Source organism: Conger conger, chromosome 8 (assembly GCF_963514075.1).
Source record: "Conger conger chromosome 8, fConCon1.1, whole genome shotgun sequence".
NCBI lineage: Eukaryota > Metazoa > Chordata > Actinopteri > Anguilliformes > Congridae > Conger > Conger conger.
In genome coordinates, this window is record NC_083767.1 from 3,102,122 (window position 1) to 3,122,262 (window position 20,141).

Here is a 20,141-nt window from a genome sequence, read left to right on the forward strand (position 1 = left end):
ACTGAATCTGGGCCAGAGTTAAGGACAGAATGTGGACTGAATCTGGGCCGGAGTTAAGGACAGAATGTGGACTGAATCTGGGCCAGAGTTAAGGACAGAATGTGGACTGAATCTGGGCCAGAGTTAAGGACAGAATGTGGACTGAATCCAGCCCTTTGCTGAGTTGTAAGCGTATAGCCTGCGCTGTTGCTCTGGTGCTACTCTCCGACAGCTCTCTCCTGCAGGCCCGTGGCTCCTCCTGCCGTAGGCACCGCTGCGCGATGGGGGGTTGGGGAGGGGGGGGCTGGTAATTGGAGACATGTGTTGCAGTCCCCAGATGAAAGCGTGTAGGGGCTCAGGGCGATGGGTGGCGATAAACGCCCCGATGTGGAAATGTGTTTGCGATGTCGCGAGCTGACGCTGGAGTGTCTTTCATCCTCTCTCTGTGAGCTTAGTGCAACAGGAGAGACCCCCCCCCCCCCCTCAGTTCCGCCCAAAAAATCACCAGGCAGGAGTGTTGGGGAAACCGTCGTGTGGAGGCTTGAGTGTAAACAAGCTGTTTCTCAAACACACACAGCCCTGCGCTGTAATTACTACAGCTTTTGGGAGAAATATTCTGTTAATGCTTTGTGTGTGTGTGTGTGTGTGTGTGTGTGTCTGCGCCTGCACAAGTGTGTCTGCGTGCACATTCATGTGTGAGTGTGTGTGTGTGTGTGTGAGTGTGTATGTGCGTGTGTGTGTGTGTGTGCGAGTGTGTATGTGTGTGTGTGTGTGTGTGTGTGTGTGTGTGTGTGTGTGAGAGAAAACTATTTAAAGTATTGTAAATCTGTTCTCTGGAGAAATTCACATTTCAAAATGTCTTCCTTTTCAGAATAGAAATACATTTCAGAATTCTTGTGAAAGGTTTCCCGAGTAAATGCACTGACTGCATGAGGCTCCCCTCTCCCCTCTCTCACGCCCGGCGTTTCTGCGTTTTCCAGCATTATCCGACAGCCAGTCAAACTTCCTGCTGAACGGGAACATGGTGGTGTCCATGTTCAAACGGGAGATGAACTTCCACGGAACGCTGATCGAGTACAGCGGGTCGGACACCAAAGAGGAGCGGATCAACTGCACCGAGAGGATCGAGGAAGAGCTGATCCTCCAGGTCAGCCTGCTGGCAGCACAGATGCTTCACTCCCTGGGCGAGGGTTAGCAGTGGGCTAGCTGGCCAACCTGGCTACCCTGCTGAAGACCTACTTCTAGCTGGTCATACTGTAGCTGGTCTCTAGTGGGACAAAGCTGGCTAAGCAGGAAGAGTAAGTTGTTGGTCCATTGCTGGTCATGTTGACTAGTCTGGCCAGCTGGTGAACGGTCCGCTGCTTAAAGTGTTAAAAACACATCTTAAACCAGCTTGACCAGTTTATGCCAGTTTAAGATGGAATTTTCAGCAGAGAAGCCATTTTTTTGTTTTCGTACATTTTGGTTGCTAGCGTGCAGCGGAGGTGGTTCACGCTGGATGTCTTCCGCACACAGAGAGCGCTGGAGTCTGATGTCATCACCGCTCGCCCCTCCCCCGTCCTCGTGCTGGAAAGGCCCATGGCCTGCCGGCTGTTTGTTCACATCTGAGTGAGCGGGTCAGGCCCGTTTACTGTGCAATCAGCTGCTTTAATTGGCCAATTAAGCTGTGAGCTACAGCCTGAGCTGTAGCTCCTGTCCTAGGACCAGACCTGAGTCAAATACATCATTGTTTTGGATTCAAATACGTTTTCTCTCTTCCTCTCCCCCCCTCCCTCTCTCTCTGGGACAGGTTCTGTGCGTGGGGAACCTGCACAACCCGGACGTGAGGTACTCCTTCAATGTCCCGATCCAGGAGCACCAGGAGCGGTTTGTGTGGGACCCGTCCGGACCCTGGCAGGACTGCTCCCGGATGTGTCAGGGTACGGGACCCCCGAATCCTCCTCTTCCTCAGGCCTCCGCCTCTCACTGCGCCCCCCCGTGCAGTAAGACCCTCCCACCGTGTCCAATGGGGCAGCAGCATGTCGCCCTGTTCCTGGCCAATGGGAGGGCAGTATGTCGCCCTGTTCTTGGCCAATGGGAGGGCAGTATGTCGCCCTGTTCTTGGCCAATGGGAGGGCAGTATGTCGCCCTGTTCTTGGCCAATGGGAGGGCAGTATGTCACCCTGTTCCTGGCCAATGGGAGGGCAGTATGTCACCCTGTTCTTGGCCAATGGGAGGGCAGTATGTGGCACACACATCTCCGCCCTCCTCGGCTCCTGCTCAGGCGTCTTTATTTATTTGTTTTTATGACCACAGTTTATTATCGTAATCTTCTCTTTGTGTGGTGCAGAAAAAAACGTGTGGCTAGATGATTTTCTAGGCCGTATCACTCTCTCTCTCCCTCTCTCCTTTACTCTCTTTCCCCCCCTCTCTCTCTCTCCCTCTCTCCCTCTCTCTCTCTCTCCCTCTCTCCCTCTCTCTCTCTCTCTCTCTCTCTCTCCCTCTCTCTATGTAATGCTGTGTTGGTCTCCTCTCCCTCTCTCTCTCTCCCTCTCTCTCTGTAATGCTGTGTTGATCTCCTCTCCCTCTCTCTCTCTCCCTCTCTCCCTCTCTCCCTCTCTCTCCCTCTCTCCCTCTCTCCCTCTCTCTCTCCCTCTCTCCCTCTCTCTCTCTCTCTCTCTCTCTCTCTATGTAATGCTGTGTTGGTCTCCTCTCCCTCTCTCTCTCTCTCTCTGTAATGCTGTGTTGGTCTCCTCTCCCAGGTGATCGGGGGCGTCGGGCGGTGTGTGTCCGTCAGAGTGACCGCCTGGTCGTGTCAGAGCAGCGCTGTGAGAACCTCCCGCGCCCGGGCGGAGACACTGAGGCCTGCAACACCGACTGCGAGCTGAGGTGAGCGCCCCCGCTGGGCCGCCAGGGTACTGCGGCATGGCGAACGCTCGCTAATGTTCACCTACACTTTCACACCTTTTTCTGTTCCCCAAAAATGGGTTCCAACAGGGATGACCATCATTTGGCTGTTAATGCACTTCAATCAATGTAATATCTGTCATTGCCTTTAAAATAAATCCCAGATGCGCTGCTAATCGTGGTAGATGGTAAATGGACCCCCGGTCCCCCGGTGGTGTGTGTCGGTATTGCGGGCGCGCTGACGGCGGTGTCTGGCGGTTCCCAGGTGGCACGCGGCAGGCAGGAGCGAGTGTTCGGTGAGGTGCGGGCCCGGCGTGCGGACGCTGGACGTGCAGTGCGTGCGGCACTTCCTGTCCAAGCACCAGAGCGAGCGTCTGGACCCCAGCTACTGCGGCCACCTGCCCAAGCCCCCCGGCCGGGAGCCCTGCTCCGGGGACTGCCTGCTGAAGACCTGGCACTACGGACCCTGGTCTCAGGTCAGTGTTTACTGGGTTTACTGCGCTGGGGCTCAGGTCCTGTATTAAAGTGGCTGATCCCAGATCAGTTAGAGCTGGCACTACGGACCCTGGTCTCAGGTCAGTGTTTACTGGGTTTACTGTGCTTGGGGTCTGGTCCAGTATTAAAGTGGCTGATCCCAGATCAGTTAGACCTGGCACTACGGACCCTGGTCTCAGGTCAGTGTGTAGCCTGGGTTTACTGTGCTGGGGTCAGGTCCAGTATTAAAGTGGCTGATCCCAGATCAGTTAGAGCTGGCCCTACGGACCCTGATCTCAGGTCAGTGTATAGCCTGGGTTTACTGTGCTGGAGCTCAGGTTGGCATGAGGGAAGCTGATCCCAGATCAGTGAGGAATTTGAGCTAAACTGACGGATCCTCTGTTCAACACTCTTCTTGTTGGTGATGTACACTGGTAGCTGTGTCTGGTATTCCCCTTGTGCCCATCTTTACCTTATGTAATCTCACTTTACATAGTTGACTTAATCTTATCTTGCCTTATCTCACCTTGTTACCTCCCCATTGAGGTTCTGTAGAGCTGTTCTGTTCTGTTCCACTGAGGTTCTGTAGAGCTTTTCTGCTCCACTGAGGTTCTGTAGAGCTGTTCTGTTCCACTGATGTTCTGTAAAGCTGTTCTGTTCCATTGAGGTTCTGTAGAGCTGTTCTGTTCCTTTGAGGTTCTGTAGAGCTGTTCTGTTCCACTGAGGTTCTGTGGTGCTATTCTGTTCCACTGAGGTTCTATAGAGCTGTTCTGTTCCATTGAGGTTCTGTAGAGCTGTTCTGTTCCATTGAGGTTCTATAGAGCTGTTCTGTTCCACTGAGGTTCTGTGGTGCTGTTCTGTCGCAGTGTTCTCAGACCTGTGGAACCGGCACCAGAACCCGAGACTCGTACTGCATCAACAACCTGAGCCGGCGGCTAGCTGACCGCGAGTGCGTGGACCACCAGCGGGTGGCGACAGAGAGCTGCAGCAACAGAGCATGCCCAGACTGGGCCACCAGCGAGTGGAGCGAGGTAGGAGATCATCCTGCCCGGAAACACAGTCAGCCAATCAGGCACTGCGCCAAGCAGGCAGCCAGCCAATCGGGCAGCAGGCCAGCCGGGCAGCCGGCCAATGAGGTAATTGGTCAATCAGGCGATGGGCCAAACAGGCTATCAGTTATACAATCAATTAATTAATCATTCTGACAGACGGACAGCCGGTTAATCAGTCAGTCATCCGATTATCGAAACGGCCAATCAGTGCAGTTTTTACTTTTGAGAGTTCTTGACAAAAGACCAGTCACAGAAGGCTTTAGAGGGACAGGAAATGGAGTGCAGATGCACTGTGAAATTGAATAAAAACAGTGAAAACTCGAAAACACACGAAGAGTCTCCAATTAACTGAGAGAAGTGTTGAATGGCACAGAAAACTACCCCAACTGCTTTTGTGTATTTCTGCCCCTCTCAACTGCTCTCCTCTTTCTCTCTCTCTCACCCCTCCCTCTCTCTCACCCCTCACTCTCTCTCTCTCACCCCTCCCTCTCTCTCTTTCTCTCACCTCTCCCTCTCTCTGTTTCTTTCTCTCTTTCTTTCTTTCTCTCTCCTCTTGTTTCTGTGCCTTGTGCTGTTTTCTTGTAGTGTCATAATGAAGTTTTGTGAAATTCTCTCTTTCTGTCTCCTACACACACACACACACACGCACACACACACACACTTGCGCACAATCACACACTCACACACTCACTCACACACACACTCTCTCACACTCTCTCACACTCTCTCACACACTCACACACACACTCACACACACTCACACACACACATACACACTCACACACTCGCACACTCGCACACTCTCTCACACACTCACTCACACACTCACACACACTCACACACACTCACACACACACACACACACACACACACTCACTCACACACACTCTCTCACACTCTCTCACACACTCACACACACACTCACACACACTCACACACACACACACATACACACACACACACACACACACTCACTCACACACACTCTCTCACACTCTCTCACACACTCACACACACACACACACACACACTCACACACTCACACACACACACACACACACACACACACACATACACACACACGCTCAGTGTTCGGCGACCTGTGGGAAAGGCCCTCGTCATCGGCAGGTCTTCTGCCAGCTGAACCAGGAGGCCCAGCCGGAGCAGCTCTGTGACCCCCAGACCCGGCCCCCGGCCCTGGGGAGCTGCAGGCTCCCGGACTGCCCCTCCTGGCAGGCCGGCTCCTGGGGCGTGGTGAGTCCCGGGGGGGTTGGGGGGACACATCCGTGTGTCAGGTGGTTGTGAGGTATCAGAGTGGTCCGTGTGTCAGGTGGTTGTGAGGTATCAGAGTGGTCCGTGTGTCAGGTGGTTGTGAGGTATCAGAGTGGTCCGTGTGTCAGGTGGTTGTGAGGTATCAGAGTGGTCCGTGTGTCAGGTGGTTGTGAGGTATCAGAGTGGTCCGTGTGTCAGGTGGTTGTGAGGTATCAGAGTGGTCCGTTGACTTAGCCAGGGCTCCCCCCGGAAGGAGATTCTTTGAGATGAGCAGGACTGGACAGATGTAGTCCGGTGCAGCCTAGTAGCTAAGCTGCATAGCAGGGACCCGGAAGGTTGGCCCCGGTGAGAGTTAATCCCATATTTCCTTCCACAGTTCATTCACACAGCTCATAACAGAGAAGGTTGTGGGGGTCCTACACAGCACACTGTGTTTCACGGTCTCTCACCCGGGGCAGCGGACCGGGGCTGCAGCATTCCCACATGCAGGGGTGTGCCGTAACTGGAATTTACACTCCCTGGATACGAGGGAGCAGACAACCCCCTCCCACTGAACACACACACACACACACACACACACACACACACTCGAACGCACGCACACACACACACACACACACACTCACACACTCGAACGCACGCACACACACGCACACACACACACACACACACACACACACACACACACTCACTCAAACACACAAACACACTCAGTGCCGTAACTCAGCAAGCTGTCAGACGACCAAACAACACCACTGTTCCCCCGCCCACCCCCCAGAAGACCGAGATCTCCTATAAATCCACTTAATGTACCTGACAGCCAAACACACAGCTTTGCTTCCTCGGCTAATAAAGCACAAGCACAACTGCTTTACATGCATTGCCTGGAAGGTGAATCCAGTCCCCTTGACTTGAGGAGAATTTTCACCAATTTATTGGTTGCTACAGGAAGCTCAGACAAGCTCTGAAACAAGAGACAAATAGCATCCCACCTTAAATAGTATCAGACCCATGGACTCCTAGCGGTGAAGAGAGGAATTGCAGCAACAAACATCCTCAAACCACAACACTGTTTATCTCTCCCCCTTCACTTTGAACGCGCTGATGTTGAAACCTCCCCCACGCCATTGACTAACCATGTTTTAACTTAAAAATATTACCTATCGTACCTTTAACATTTAACAGGTTTGCCTTGTAAGAGATACGATCTCAAAAGACACTGGTTTAAAGAATAAACTCCCATAAACACGTGAGCGTGCTGTAGCCCTATAGGCTTGTGGTTTTGGGTCCTTGCAGTGTGAGGGTGTTGTGCTCCTGCATGCTGTGCTGGTGTACCTGTCCCAGGTGTGTCTCCGCACAGGTGAGCCCGTTGGACCTGCTCTCACCTGGCACTCTGTGTTTGGCTTCACAGTGCACGGTGACCTGTGGTCATGGTTACCAGGTACGGGCCGTCCGGTGTGTTTCCGGGGGTTACGGGAAGACCCTGGAAAACTGGGAATGTAATGCAGCCACCAGACCCCGGGACAGCCAGGTAAAAACCAGAGTTTTTAATCTTTTATTTATTTTATCTGATATAGATGGATGTTGAATGAATGAGGGTACTTTGTCTGAAAAATGAAAAGTAATCCAAATTCTGAAACCACAATCCCACAGTCAATTCATTTGGCAAACTTCTTTTATGCCTTAAACAGGGAGGTCGGCGGTTGACTCAGATGGCGGGTTTGAGTCCGAGTGTGGCAGGGAGTGTGAGGGATTATGCAGCCTGACGGAATGGGGCGATGATTAGATGGGAAGGTGTAGGGAGGCAGGTTTTGTGGGAACTTGGCCAGGAATGCCGGGATTATCTGGTACACATTCCCACTGGCTCCTGTCCTCATAAATGTAACCATTTTCCTGATCAAACGCACTCAGCATGGCTGCAGGTTTTATTCCCTCATTTTGAAACTTTTTACGGTATGTTTACAGGCCATACATGTCTCTGGGGCCACCAGCATTTGGCTCTGTTGCTGAACATTGAATAGCTTATTTATTGTTGTGGCTAGACGTTGTCGTGTATTTCCTGGTAAATCAGGGAAAAATCACGTTCTTGAGTCTGATTCCCTTCCCAATTCTCGGAGTACTGCTGGTTTAAAAAGCTGGAAAAGCCTTTGGGAATGAGTTGGTGTCTGCAGCTGGTGTAGATTTATTGTGTAGATTTATTGTGTTTTATTTTTTTTGCTTTTTTATTTGTCAGACATATTATACAATTAAGACCATCCACTGTTAGTGTTCAGTAAACCGTAAAAAGTTTGGCGTAGTGCAGTGTGTTTTGTCCTGTGTTTATTCAGTAATGTCAGTTTGACTTATTGGTTGTTTTATTTTAAAACATAAATAATAAGTTGTTTGAAGTGCTGGCTACGATGCTGCCAAACCTTATTTTTAGTGGGAGGTCCCAGTTTGTTCTGTAGGGATGGGATTTGTAGTTTGCAGTCTTGTGTTTTTGAGTCCCAGGTTTAGTAATGTTCTGTTGTGATGATGGGAATTGTAGTTCTCAGTCCTGTATAGGCTGACTAGTGTTCTTGTTCTGTGGTAATGGGCAGTGTTTGTTTTTGGGATAGGTTTTGTAATGGTCTTGTTCTGTGGTAACAGGCAGTGTGTGTTTTTGGGAGAGGTTTTGTAATGCTCTTGTTCTGTGGTAACAGGCAGTGTGTGTTTTTGGGAGAGGTTTTGTAATGCTCTTGTTCTGTGGTAGCGGGCAGTGTGTTTTTGGGAGAGGTTTTGTAATGCTCTTGTTCTGTGGTAACAGGCAGTGTGTGTTTTTGGGAGAGGTTTTGTAATTCTCTTGTTCTGTGGTAACAGGCAGTGTGTGTTTTTCGGAGAGGTTTTGTAATAGTCTTGTTCTGTGGTAATGTGCAGTGTGTGTTTTTGGGAGAGGTTTTGTAATTCTCTTGTTCTGTGGTAACAGGCAGTGTGTGTTTTTGGGAGAGGTTTTGTAATAGTCTTGTTCTGTGGTAATGTGCAGTGTGTGTTTTTGGGAGAGGTTTTGTAATGGTCTTGTTCTGTGGTAATGGGCAGTGTGTGTGTTTTTGGGAGAGGTTTTGTAATGGTCTTGTTCTGTGGTTTTTGGGAGCAGGACTGTGAGGAGACCCCCTGCCCCAGGGCCCCTCCACCCCCCAGCACAGCGCAGCCTCAGGCCCCGGGCCAGTGGATCACCCAGTGGAGATACGGCTCATGGACCACGGTGAGTCCTGCCCTCTCCTTCTGCCTCTTTCACTCTCCCCTTCTGCCTCTTTCACTCTCTCCTTCTGCCTCTTCCACTCTCTCCTTCTGCCCCTTTCACTCTCTCCTTCTGCCTCTTTCACTCTCTCCTTCTGCCTCTTTCACTCTCCCCATGTATTTTATTCTTTCTTTTTCTCTCTTTCTCTACTCTTTCTCCATCTCATTCTCCGTCTCCCTCTCTTTCCCTCTCTTTCCCTCCCCCCCTCTCTCTGCAGTGTTTCTCTCCTGTTGTACATGAGCTCTATACACAGGCTGTGTGTGTGTGTGCGTGTGTGTGTGTGTGCGTGTGTGTGAGAGAGAGAGGAAGAGTGCATGTGTGTGTGTGCAATTTCACAGCAGCAGTAGCTGCTCAACTCACTCACCCCGTGTTTGTGCTGCCTTCCATTATTAAACAAAAACTACTGTACACATGCACACACACACTCACAAACACACTGCTAGTGCTAATATGGCGCATGAGCTTCTTGCGGTGTGTGTGTCCTGTGCTGATGTTCGTATTTCACTCTGACGGATTCTGGGAATTGGCATCTGCTCTGAGAATTACAAATCACAATCTCCTCAAAGAATCACACAGGTCACTTGGAAAAGAACATTCTGGAACAGCCCTCTGCACTGACCTATGACTGAATGGTGGCTCCTCTTCTACCAGATCCGGCTTTCCTAAAATCCCCACCTCTGTATCACGTTAGGTGACACACCAACTCCTTCCATGAAAAATGTCCTTTAAAATCAGCATTTCAACATCAGGATGTTGCAGTGCATTGTGGGATTGATGGTGTGTTGTGTTGTTGCAGTGCATTGTGGGATTGATGGTGTGTGTTGCAGTGCATTGTGGGATTGATGGTGTGTGTTGTTGCAGTGCATTGTGGGATTGATGGCGTGTGTTGCAGTGCATTGTGGGATTGATGGCGTGTGTTGCAGTGCATTGTGGGGTCGATGGCGTGTGTGTTGCAGTGCATTGTGGGGTTGATGGCATGTGTTGCAGTGCATTGTGGGGTTGATGGTGTGTGTTGTGTGTTGCAGTGCATTGTGGGGTCGATGGCGTGTGTTGCAGTGCATTGTGGGGTTGATGGTGTGTGTTGTGTGTTGCAGTGCATTGTGGGGTCGATGGCGTGTGTTGCAGTGCATTGTGGGGTTGATGGTGTGTGTTGCAGTGCATTGTGGGGTCGATGGCGTGTGTTGCAGTGCATTGTGGGGTCGATGGCGTGTGTTGCAGTGCATTGTGGGGTCGATGGCGTGTGTTGCAGTGCATTGTGGGGTTGATGGCGTGTGTTGCAGTGCATTGTGGGGTTGATGGCGTGTGTTGTGTGTTGCAGTGCATTGTGGGGTTGATTGCGTGTGTTGTGTGTTGCAGTGCATTGTGGGGTTGATTGCGTGTGTTGTGTGTTGCAGTGCATTGTGGGGTTGATTGCGTGTGTTGTGTGTTGCAGTGCTCTGTGTCCTGTGGCCGGGGGAAGCAGGCTCGCTATGTGAGCTGTCGGGATTCACAGGGCCGTGTGGCCGATGAGTCATCCTGCCAGCACCTGCCCCGCCCTGCTGAGGACGCCTCCTGCTTCAGCGCCTGTGGGGAGTGGCAGACCAGCCCCTGGTCTCCTGTGAGGACACACTCACACACACTCACACACTCACACACACTCACACACTCACACACACTCTCACACACACACACACACACACACACACTCACACACACTCACACACACACTCACACACACACACACACACTCACACACACACTCACTCACTCACTCACACACACACACATACACACACCCCATTACACCTCAACCCCGAGTTAGGGTTGAGGTGTAGAGTTGGGCTGGGTTGTGTTTCTGGGTTTAACCCTTTCCCCCCTGGTCCCTGCAGTGCTCTGAGACGTGTGGCCGGGGCAGGTACACCAGACAGGTCATGTGCAGTAACTACCACCAGCGGCTGGACGAGGGGCTGTGTGACCCGGACACCAGGCCCGACACCGAGCAGGAGTGCAGCGCCCAGCCCTGCCCCGCCCGGTACCAGCCCCGCCCCAACGACCAGCCCCACGCCGACCGGCCCGCCCACCGCCCCGGCAACCACCCCGGACACAGCAACTGGAACGTCCCCTCTGCAGAGCACCAGTGGAGGACGGGGCCCTGGGGAGCGGTGGGTACAGCGCCCCCCTACTGTCTGCCTGCTGTAGCACACTCAGGGACACACTCACGGACACACTCAGCCCAGCTGCAGTGTGCAATACTGCAGTGTGTGTGTGTGTGTGTGTGTGTGTGTGGGTGTGAAGAGCCTCGCTATGGTCTTGCTAAGGTGATGTTAATAGTGTTGATATAATGTTGTGCATGTTATCATGGTGCTGAGCAGTGTTGCTATGATGTTGGTAAGGTGTTGCTAAGCTGCAGTGTTGCTAAGCTGCGCTCCCTCCCCCTGCGTGCAGTGCTCCAGTACCTGTGAGGGGGGGTTCCAGCGCAGGGTGGTGGTGTGTCAGGACAGGGAGGGCAGCCCCACCAATCACTGCGACGAGCGGGTGAAGCCCGCCCAATCAAAGAGCTGCGATTCAGGGCCCTGCCCACACTGGAACTACGGCGTCTGGGGCAAGGTGAGGAGGACTTTCATCTCTTTAGTGCGCTCTCTCCTGGTCTAACTCTCTCTTTAGCGAGCTCTCCTGGTCTAACTCTCTTTAGTGAGCTCTCTCCTGGTCTAACTCTCTTTAGTGAGCTCTCTCCTGGTCTAACTCTCTCTTTAGTGAGCTCTCTCCTGGTCTCATCCTCTATGAATTGGCAGTTGGCAGTGCAGTAAGTTTGTTTGACCATCTGCTAAAGCTGAAGCTGGGGTTGATTCTGTGTTGTGATGTAAGAAAGTGTCTGTTGGCAGGCAGTAAGAACAGCCATATTGAGTGTATTGAGTGTCTCTGTGGTGTGTTGAGTGTCTCTGTGGTGTTGAGTGTTTGTGGTATGTTGAGTGTCTCTGTGGTGTGTTGAGTGTCTCTGTGGTGTTGAGTGTCTCTGTGGTGTGTTGAGTGTCTATGTGGTGTGTTGAGTGTCTCTCTGGTGTATTGAGTGTCTCTGTGGTGTTGAGTGTCTCTGTGGTGTGTTGAGTGTCTCTGTGGTGTGTTGAGTGTCTCTGTGGTGTGCTGAGTGTCTCTGTGGTGTAGTGAGTGTCTCTGTGGTGTGTTGAGTGTCTCTGTGGTGTTGAGTGTCTCTGTGGTGTTGAGTGTCTCTGTGGTGTTGAGTGTCTCTGTGGTGTAGTGAGTGTCTCTGTGGTGTTGAGTGTCTCTGTGGTGTAGTGAGTGTCTCTGTGGTGTAGTGAGTGTCTCTGTGGTGTCTCTCTCTGCCCCTCAGTGCACGCAGTCCTGCGGGTCAGGCAGCAGGACCAGGCTGGTGGTCTGTCAGCAGCCCAGCGGACAGAGGCTGAACAACCACAACTGTGACGTCCTGGAGAAACCTCCGGAAACCGAGATCTGCAACACACAGCCCTGCCCCGGCAGTGCGTCCTGGCACCGACAGCCATGGAGTCCGGTACGATAGCCTTCCTCCCCCCCCCCCCCCCTCCTCCGCCTCCTCCTCCTCCTCCTCGTACACATCAGCAGTACATATGGGTTCTGCTCGATTACAGGGGACTGTATTTCTGGCCCGGCCGTTTAAATATGTATTTACAAAAACTCTCTGTGGTAAGGAAGTGAGCGGGGTCAATGATTGGATCTGCCCGGGACCACCCAGGCCTCTCTCTCTCTCTCTCACTCTCTCTCTCCGTCCCCCTCTCTCCCCCTCTCTCTTTCCCTCTCTTCCTCTCTCTCCCTCCCCCTCTCTCCCTCTCTCTCTCCCCCTCCCCCCCTCTCTCTCTCCCCCTTCCCCCCTCTCTCCCTCTCTCTCTCTCCCTCCCTCCCCCTCTCTCATTCTCTCTCTCTCCCTCCCCCCCCTCTCCCTCTCTCTCCCCCTCTCTCCCTCTCTCTCCCTCCCCCTCTCTCCCTCTCTCTCTCCCCCTCCCCCCCTCTCTCTCTCTGACAAGGTGTTAGTTAAAACAGAGCTCACTATTATTACACACAAATCCATCCAGTTTGGTGCAAGAGGTCCAAGTTAAACGAACAAATTAGTACTGTAATTGTGTTTCGTAATATATTACACAAGAAACATACATTCAAATTATGTTTATTTCGATATGTGAAGCGTGAACTATACTTTTTTGTGAATGATGTCTCACCTTGTAATCAAAGTGCACAAGTGTAAATTTGTGTATAAGAGTTTTTAATATCATCGTCATTATGAAAAACAGCAACAAATGATGATTGTTTTGTATATTGTATATGCAACTTTTGTACAGTATTATATTAGTCAGCACAATGATGATGATATTTAAATTTTTATTTCATGTTTTTGTTTTTTAACTGGTGCTTACGGTCAGGTCTCATGGTTTTCTTCATAATTAAATGCCAATTTGTACAGAGGAAAATATTTTTGAGCCAGCAGCAAGATTCAGAGTATTTTTAAAGTAGTTTTTAAAAATCGTGTTAAGTTGAAAACACATGATGTGCATTATGTGGCAGTTTTTTTATAAATGTCTGCTCTCTTAGAATCTAATAAAAAAAATAATAATCTTACAATCACAAAAAACATATGGGCAATAACATAATTTGTCAACATCAGAATACAATAGGATCAATAGCATGAAGATAATTTGCTGATTGGCGCAGCGGATGCAATCATGATCATTAAACTGCAATGGCATTTCATAGTTGTCAGGCCATTAATATTGTAACATTAATATGACTAATTGATCCTGTAAAATTTCCATTTGGTTCCTGTATTTCCCTGAATACTTTTGCAAAGTGGAGTACGGCGTGTGTCTGCAGCAGTCAGCGTGTGTGCTCTATAACTCCATGAAGGTTTGCAGATTAGTAAACACCCGTGCAGTCAGGCCTTACCGAATTCAGGCACCTCCTAATCACAGACGCCCAAAGCTGTGCTGCTGGTGCAGTCTTTACAACTGAAACAGAATCCAGGTAGATTTAAAATGGCCGCCGGAAAACACCAAGGGCCAGAATAAAACATTGATGTTCGTGGTCCACCTTTTGTCAAAATAAAAGTCCAATGATCTCACCTCGCTGGCCTTAGCTCGTACAGCTTTGTAGTTTCCTTACATGCTATCGATCTTGTAATCTCAGGATCCCGTGGATTCCCACATGAAAATATTTTGCAGAGAGGTCTGCTGCCATTTGATCTCTGTTACAGTGCAAATGAGAAATGTAGGTGACATTTTCAACTTACTGTGAAGAACATAGGGTGCTAACTCAGGTTGCTAACTGGGTGCTAAATTTGGTGCTAACTCAGTGCTAACTCAGTGCTGAATTTGGTGCTAACTTGGATGCTGTGGTGCTAAGGCCTTTCAACCGTCGGTAAATCACTGCTCAGAACATCATTGCACGCATTATAATTGTATCAGCTCTGTTTCCATTAGAAAACATCCTGCAATTTTGAAGTGTGGAAAATATGGGAATCAAATGACTTAATCCACGTTTTAGTATCTTGTATATCCAGCCCGTCAAAATGTTCTTACTGTTGTGGTGAATATTAATTCTTGTAGCTACACTGTTGACAAGAACTTTGTGTTGAAAGATACAAAAGCAGTGTGAACATTTCACAACCTTGGAAATAACCATTTGGAACTAGCTGGGTTTATGTCATATGATACAGTTCAGTATTTTATTCAGGAGGGAAATTGCCATTATGATATCTCTAGCAGCGGGATTTGAGGTGTGAACTCACCTACTTTGGGCCGCCCCTGTACGTAAGTCGTTTTGTGGATTGGCTGATCTGACCTGGACCTGGAGCTGGGCAGCAGGCAGTGGGCTACACCTCTTACCTGTCTGCAGGTATGGCAGGGATGTCCCACTGCCAGACAGAGCAGAGCTTCCCTTTCTGTGCAATAGATCAGCCATACATACAACCAACCGCCATACATACAACCAACCGCCATACGTACAACCAACCGCCATACGTACAACCAACCGCCATACGTACAACCAACAGCCATACATACAACAAAAACCGCCTTATATATGCCAAGTAGACCACAGACAGAGGGAGAGGGTCCTTAAGTTCTAATCAGCTGTATGTCATTGATTGAAGACCACTTGATTGATGACCATGATTAGTTAATTAGTTGAATCGGTTGGCCGTTTTTGGATAAGATTTGACACCCCTGGTCTACAGGCATGTTTAGTGGTGTGACTAGGGTAGGGTGTTAGAAGTAATTACTGACTTGCATCTGGTTATAATATGGAGAAGAAGAGTCTTAACTTACCTCATCATATTAACACATGAACCAGGATTAACGCCATCGCTGATTTTACATCCCAATATGTTGCGCTTCATTCAACTGATTTGCGTGTCATGTTTTGCCTCAACTCTATTTAAAATTTCAGAGTGAACCTCATAACATTTTGGAAGACATTAACAAAAAAAGAAGCACTCATTAGATTTCTTAATCAAACAGAAGGACAACGCTTATTCCAGTTTAAGGGGCCAAAATTAGAAAATAGATTTAACTTTTAATGCACAAATGGACCAGCTGATACAGTAAAATGAAACTTTGCTTGTATGGCCAGTGACTGTTGTAGTGGTAGCGATATGTCGCTTTATTTGGGAAACTCAAGAGTTCAGTAGATGGAACTAATTTTAACAACAGAATGCAAATGTTATCCATAAATCAGGCTTCCACTGAAATGCACAAATACCTCTCATGTGACTTCTCAGTCATTTTTTGCTGTTTTCACGTATTTTCTGTTTTGCAATGGGTTTGTTTTTTAATTATTATATTTCTGAAGGAGTTTTTACAAAATGAAACTTATTTATTTGTTTACAGTAGGTGAATAGGTGGGGAAAGGGCCACTGTTGCATTGTGGGTATTCTTCACAGCTTTCCCTGTGCTGTGGGAAAGGGCCACTGTTGCATTGTGGGTATTCTCTGTGCTGCGGGAAAGCTTGGCAGGCGGCCATTTTATGGCGACGGGCAGCTTGTTTGTGAAATGCTGTCTGCCTCCTGTTGTGCCGTCTCCAGACTGCTTTTCCCTGTCTCTCTGTCTGTCTGTCCATCTGTCTGTCAATCCCAAGACGCACAGAACATCAAAGCTTCACTTGATCACAATCATGGGCTTTCATTTTGTTTTTTTGTTTTTTTATTTTTACCCATGATGCTTAGTAACAATAGGGGACTTGGCGTTTTACTTCAAAATCCTTTTTTTTTTTTGCTTCTGTTTTGTTTTGTTAAATGTATTTATTTTGCTCTATTTTCAGTGTTTTTTTTATATATTTAATTCATGCACATACAAAAAAAAAGTAACACCATAACCATGTTGAAATGGATTTTCCCCACTGTAAAATATTAAAGAAATTTAAAGGTGGCATCACTTGTGTTGTTTTTCATACGGTGTGGCGCTGTGGTCCCTGGCACACGTGCAGAGCTCAGCATGTGCTGCTTCCTCTCTAACGTTCAGACCGCACCGCTCCACTGCACATAAAACACACGGCATCCTGACACCGCCCTTTTGCTCGTTCTCGCTTTTATTGGGTTGCTATAGGGGAAATCCAGACCATAAACATTCACGATATAGGAATGAAAGGCTCTTGAATAGAACACGGAATGGGTCTTGCTTGTGTTCACTAACTATGGCGATCTTTAACGCTGGAGTTGAGCTTAGTCTTGTTTACCCGGTCATGTGACACAACGCTGTGTTGATCCAGAATGGATGATACGCCACATTCAAATGGGTCTGGAAGTACCAGCGCTGAAACAGAGGCATGTTGTCTCTTTCTTGCGGTCTGAAATTGTTTGATTTTTATTTCAATCGGCATCCTTCTTTTATAACCGACTATGTGCGATGTAAGCTTTCATATTTTCATAGCACTAAAAGCAAAATGATGAGAAACGTGTTTCTGTTCAAACACTGCGATATATTTACACTGCCGCTCTGTAAACATCTCCGGGACGATCTCTAATTTGAGGATGGCACGTAGAATAAAAGCGTATTCTTTATGAAATAGGATAAACAGACGAAATTAGAACCATGCCGAGGCTCAATGCGTTCTCTACCACTCGCATATGTGAGGATTTATACGGGTGACAGTGATTGGTAGCTACCTTAGAGGTGATCCAATTAGAGCACTGCAAGGTATATTTATCTAATCAGGGAGCTGGACCTTTAGCAGGGCGATGGTTTATGTTTATGAATACCTGAAGATGAAAAGCTCAACCTCTGACATCTGGACAGTCGTTTTCTGTAGTGACCCCCCCCCCCCCCAGCAAATATTTTCGAGCACAAATTGGTTTTGATAAAGCGTTTACTCTGTGAGGCTTTGTGGATTGCACAATGCGCTCTGATCCAGTGTCATGCGATACTGTTGCTTGGTTTTCTGTCTTTTCACGGGACGTCTCGTCTCGGTCCATCAGATCACTTGTGTGTTTGTGAAACAACTGGTTTGATGTTGCTTTCCAACATTTGCATTATGTCCTAGAACAAAAAGCAATTACTTGTATAGCTCAAGGCATGAAAAGATGCTTTAGAACACAGGAGTATAGAATTTCAATTGTATTTATTTATTTATTATTTATTTTGCTAGAATGTTCTACAATGCAACATACAAAACGAAATCCAAGAAACATCTGAATTTGGCGCTGGCTGGGTCATCTGTTTACATTTTTACTAAATAAGCTTTTCTTCAGTGAACTTGGAAGGCAACTTAATTAAGAACAACATTGCCCTTTAACAGAAACAATAGCTGACATAATTCATCCTGGCACAATTCTGTCTTTGAAGACGTCGCAGATAAAATGATACGGATTGTGGTATTGAACAAACTATGTTCATAGTGTTTGCCTGAAGGAATGGAACATCATTTTTATATGTATGTAGCTCATTTCTATTGTTCATATTACACTTGGTTATACTTGTCACCGCATTAATTATTTTCTATCATGAGATCTGGGCTCTGCTTGAACACGCTGTGAATGATGTAATGAATGTGTTTTAGTGATCCACAGGTGTGACCACACACAGCCGTACACACACACACACACACACACACACACACACACACACACACACACACCATATACTCACACACACACACACACACACACGCACACACACACACACACACACACACCATACACTCTCTCACACACACACACACACACACACCATACACTCTCTCACACACACACACACACACACGCACACACACACACACACACACACACACACACACACACACACACACGCACACACTCACACACACACTCACACAGGCAGTCAGAATTACATTTCTGTTTCAGATTCCTCCCCGCCAACTTTGTTTTAAATTAAAATAAATATGAACCATCTGTGTTTAGCCGTAATGTAAGTATTTATGCAGACGATTCTTAATTAAGATACCCCACGCAAACTGTACAAGCTGGAGCCTGCACTGTGGCTGAACATAAAATCAACAGTCTCGCTCCCGACGGCCTTGGACTCCACTTTGGCCCTGTGCGTAGTGACACACGGCCCTGTACTAATCACTGGAATAATACACGGGAGCATAATTAGTCATAGTTCATGCGTTGCTCAAATATTATATCTGGCCCAAACCCAATCCATGAAAATGGAAGTAAAGTTCTGCTTTTGAGTCGCAGTTCAGTTTACTGAAAAGTAGTATATAGATGGGATGACACTGGATTTAACCATTACAGGTGTTATTATTACTATTTTTATGAAAAAATACATTTATTTTTATTGCTTCCATCTTCAACATAAGTATTGCGTGGTGCATTTAATTCTGAGGGTCAAGACACGCCATATCTGAACCTTATCAAAAATATAACTATAACTGTAAAAAATGCCAGATTTAAAATGAATGCTTGGTAATAATGCTATATAATATAATAATATATGATATTTGGCATGGACTCCTCGACCAGTGTAGTGCCCCCTGCTCTCCGGTCCTGGTCGTGTTCTCACATGCGCTCATCTCTGTGGATGTTTAGTGTTGTAGCAGGATAGTGTCCCTTCTAGAAGCCTCAGAACTTCTAGAAATTAGTGTCGTTGTGTGGGAGCTGAATTTCTGTGGAAATTCCAGTTTAAATCGGTCCAAACTGCTGGTTTTTAGCCGGTCAACCAGCTGTTCACCAGCTGACCAGCCGGTATAGTCAGCTAGGCTGAGACTTTCACCACCAGCTTACACTACCAGCTTTGACCAGGTTTAACCAGCTATAGACCAGCTTTGATTTGCCACAGACCAGCTATAACTAGATAGAAGTGTCAAACACACAAGTTTAACCGTCTTAAACCAGTGAGGAATCTCAGCTGGTCTTAGCTGGAATTTTAAATGGGGCTGTGTTAACGGCTGTGTGTCTGTGCAGAGGGGCACTGCCCTGGCCCAGATCATCAGTTAAACCACGTTTAAACCACGTTATACATGCGCGCCTTTGCCCAAAACCAGGCAGAATCCTGAACAGAATATGGCGGACGACAGGTTAGACTGCGCTCTGCTCTAACGGATAAATCCCAGTTGGCGACAGGGTGTATTCGTGCGGAGGAACAAATGCAGGCTGATGGCTTTGTGGTCGGCTTGGAGACGCCAAACAAAAGAAGCCTCTTCAGTTTTATATGTTTACAACCGCAAAAATGTTCCACAATTCCCGTTAAATAGGGTTCACGTAGCCCCAGGCCCAGTGATGATGCACATATGTCGACACATGCCTGGATGTCTTGATACTCCACGTAATGTAAACTTACTGTGTCTGGGCCAGCACTCCAGGGTCCAGCCATAACTTGATGACTTTACCAGTTTGCTGGCTAACTGGCCAAACCTAGCTTTATTTCTGTTTTAGCCAACTAGCCAACGAGGTTATGAATTGTTTACTGTAGTTCTGCCAACAGGGCATGCTGAAGGCAGTTGCGTTGTTAGATTACAGACGTGACACTTGCTAACATTAGCAATGCTTTGCAGCTTTTCTGCAGTTCCATGGGTACCTAGCAACAGTCGCTAAGCCGTTTTAGCCAATTAGTGACAGGCACTGTAACTACTTAGCTACGTACGTATTTAAACAAGGACTCGTCTAGATGGAGAATGCTTGACTGGAAACCAGTTAGCTTGATGCAAATTATGAGCAGCAGGTTAGCTGCTGTTGTTGTACGGTACTGATGGTGTTTGAATACGCCCTCCCTCCTGTTGCTTATGTTGCACTTTTAAAGTTGCAT

The 20,141-nt window shown here is 48.1% G+C and overlaps 1 protein-coding gene across 1 annotated transcript in view; it reads left to right on the top strand.

Moving 5' to 3' along the window:
* The window catches only part of LOC133135085 (A disintegrin and metalloproteinase with thrombospondin motifs 20-like), a 101,101-nt gene that overhangs the window by 51,523 nt on the left and 29,437 nt on the right, over positions 1–20,141 (top strand). The window contains 12 exon segments of the mRNA XM_061251846.1: positions 960–1,126; positions 1,769–1,898; positions 2,721–2,847; positions 3,131–3,341; positions 4,206–4,370; positions 5,481–5,645; positions 7,075–7,194; positions 8,776–8,883; positions 10,352–10,516; positions 10,788–11,060; positions 11,344–11,505; positions 12,248–12,424. Coding sequence (XP_061107830.1) covers positions 960–1,126; positions 1,769–1,898; positions 2,721–2,847; positions 3,131–3,341; positions 4,206–4,370; positions 5,481–5,645; positions 7,075–7,194; positions 8,776–8,883; positions 10,352–10,516; positions 10,788–11,060; positions 11,344–11,505; positions 12,248–12,424 — 1,970 coding nt within the window.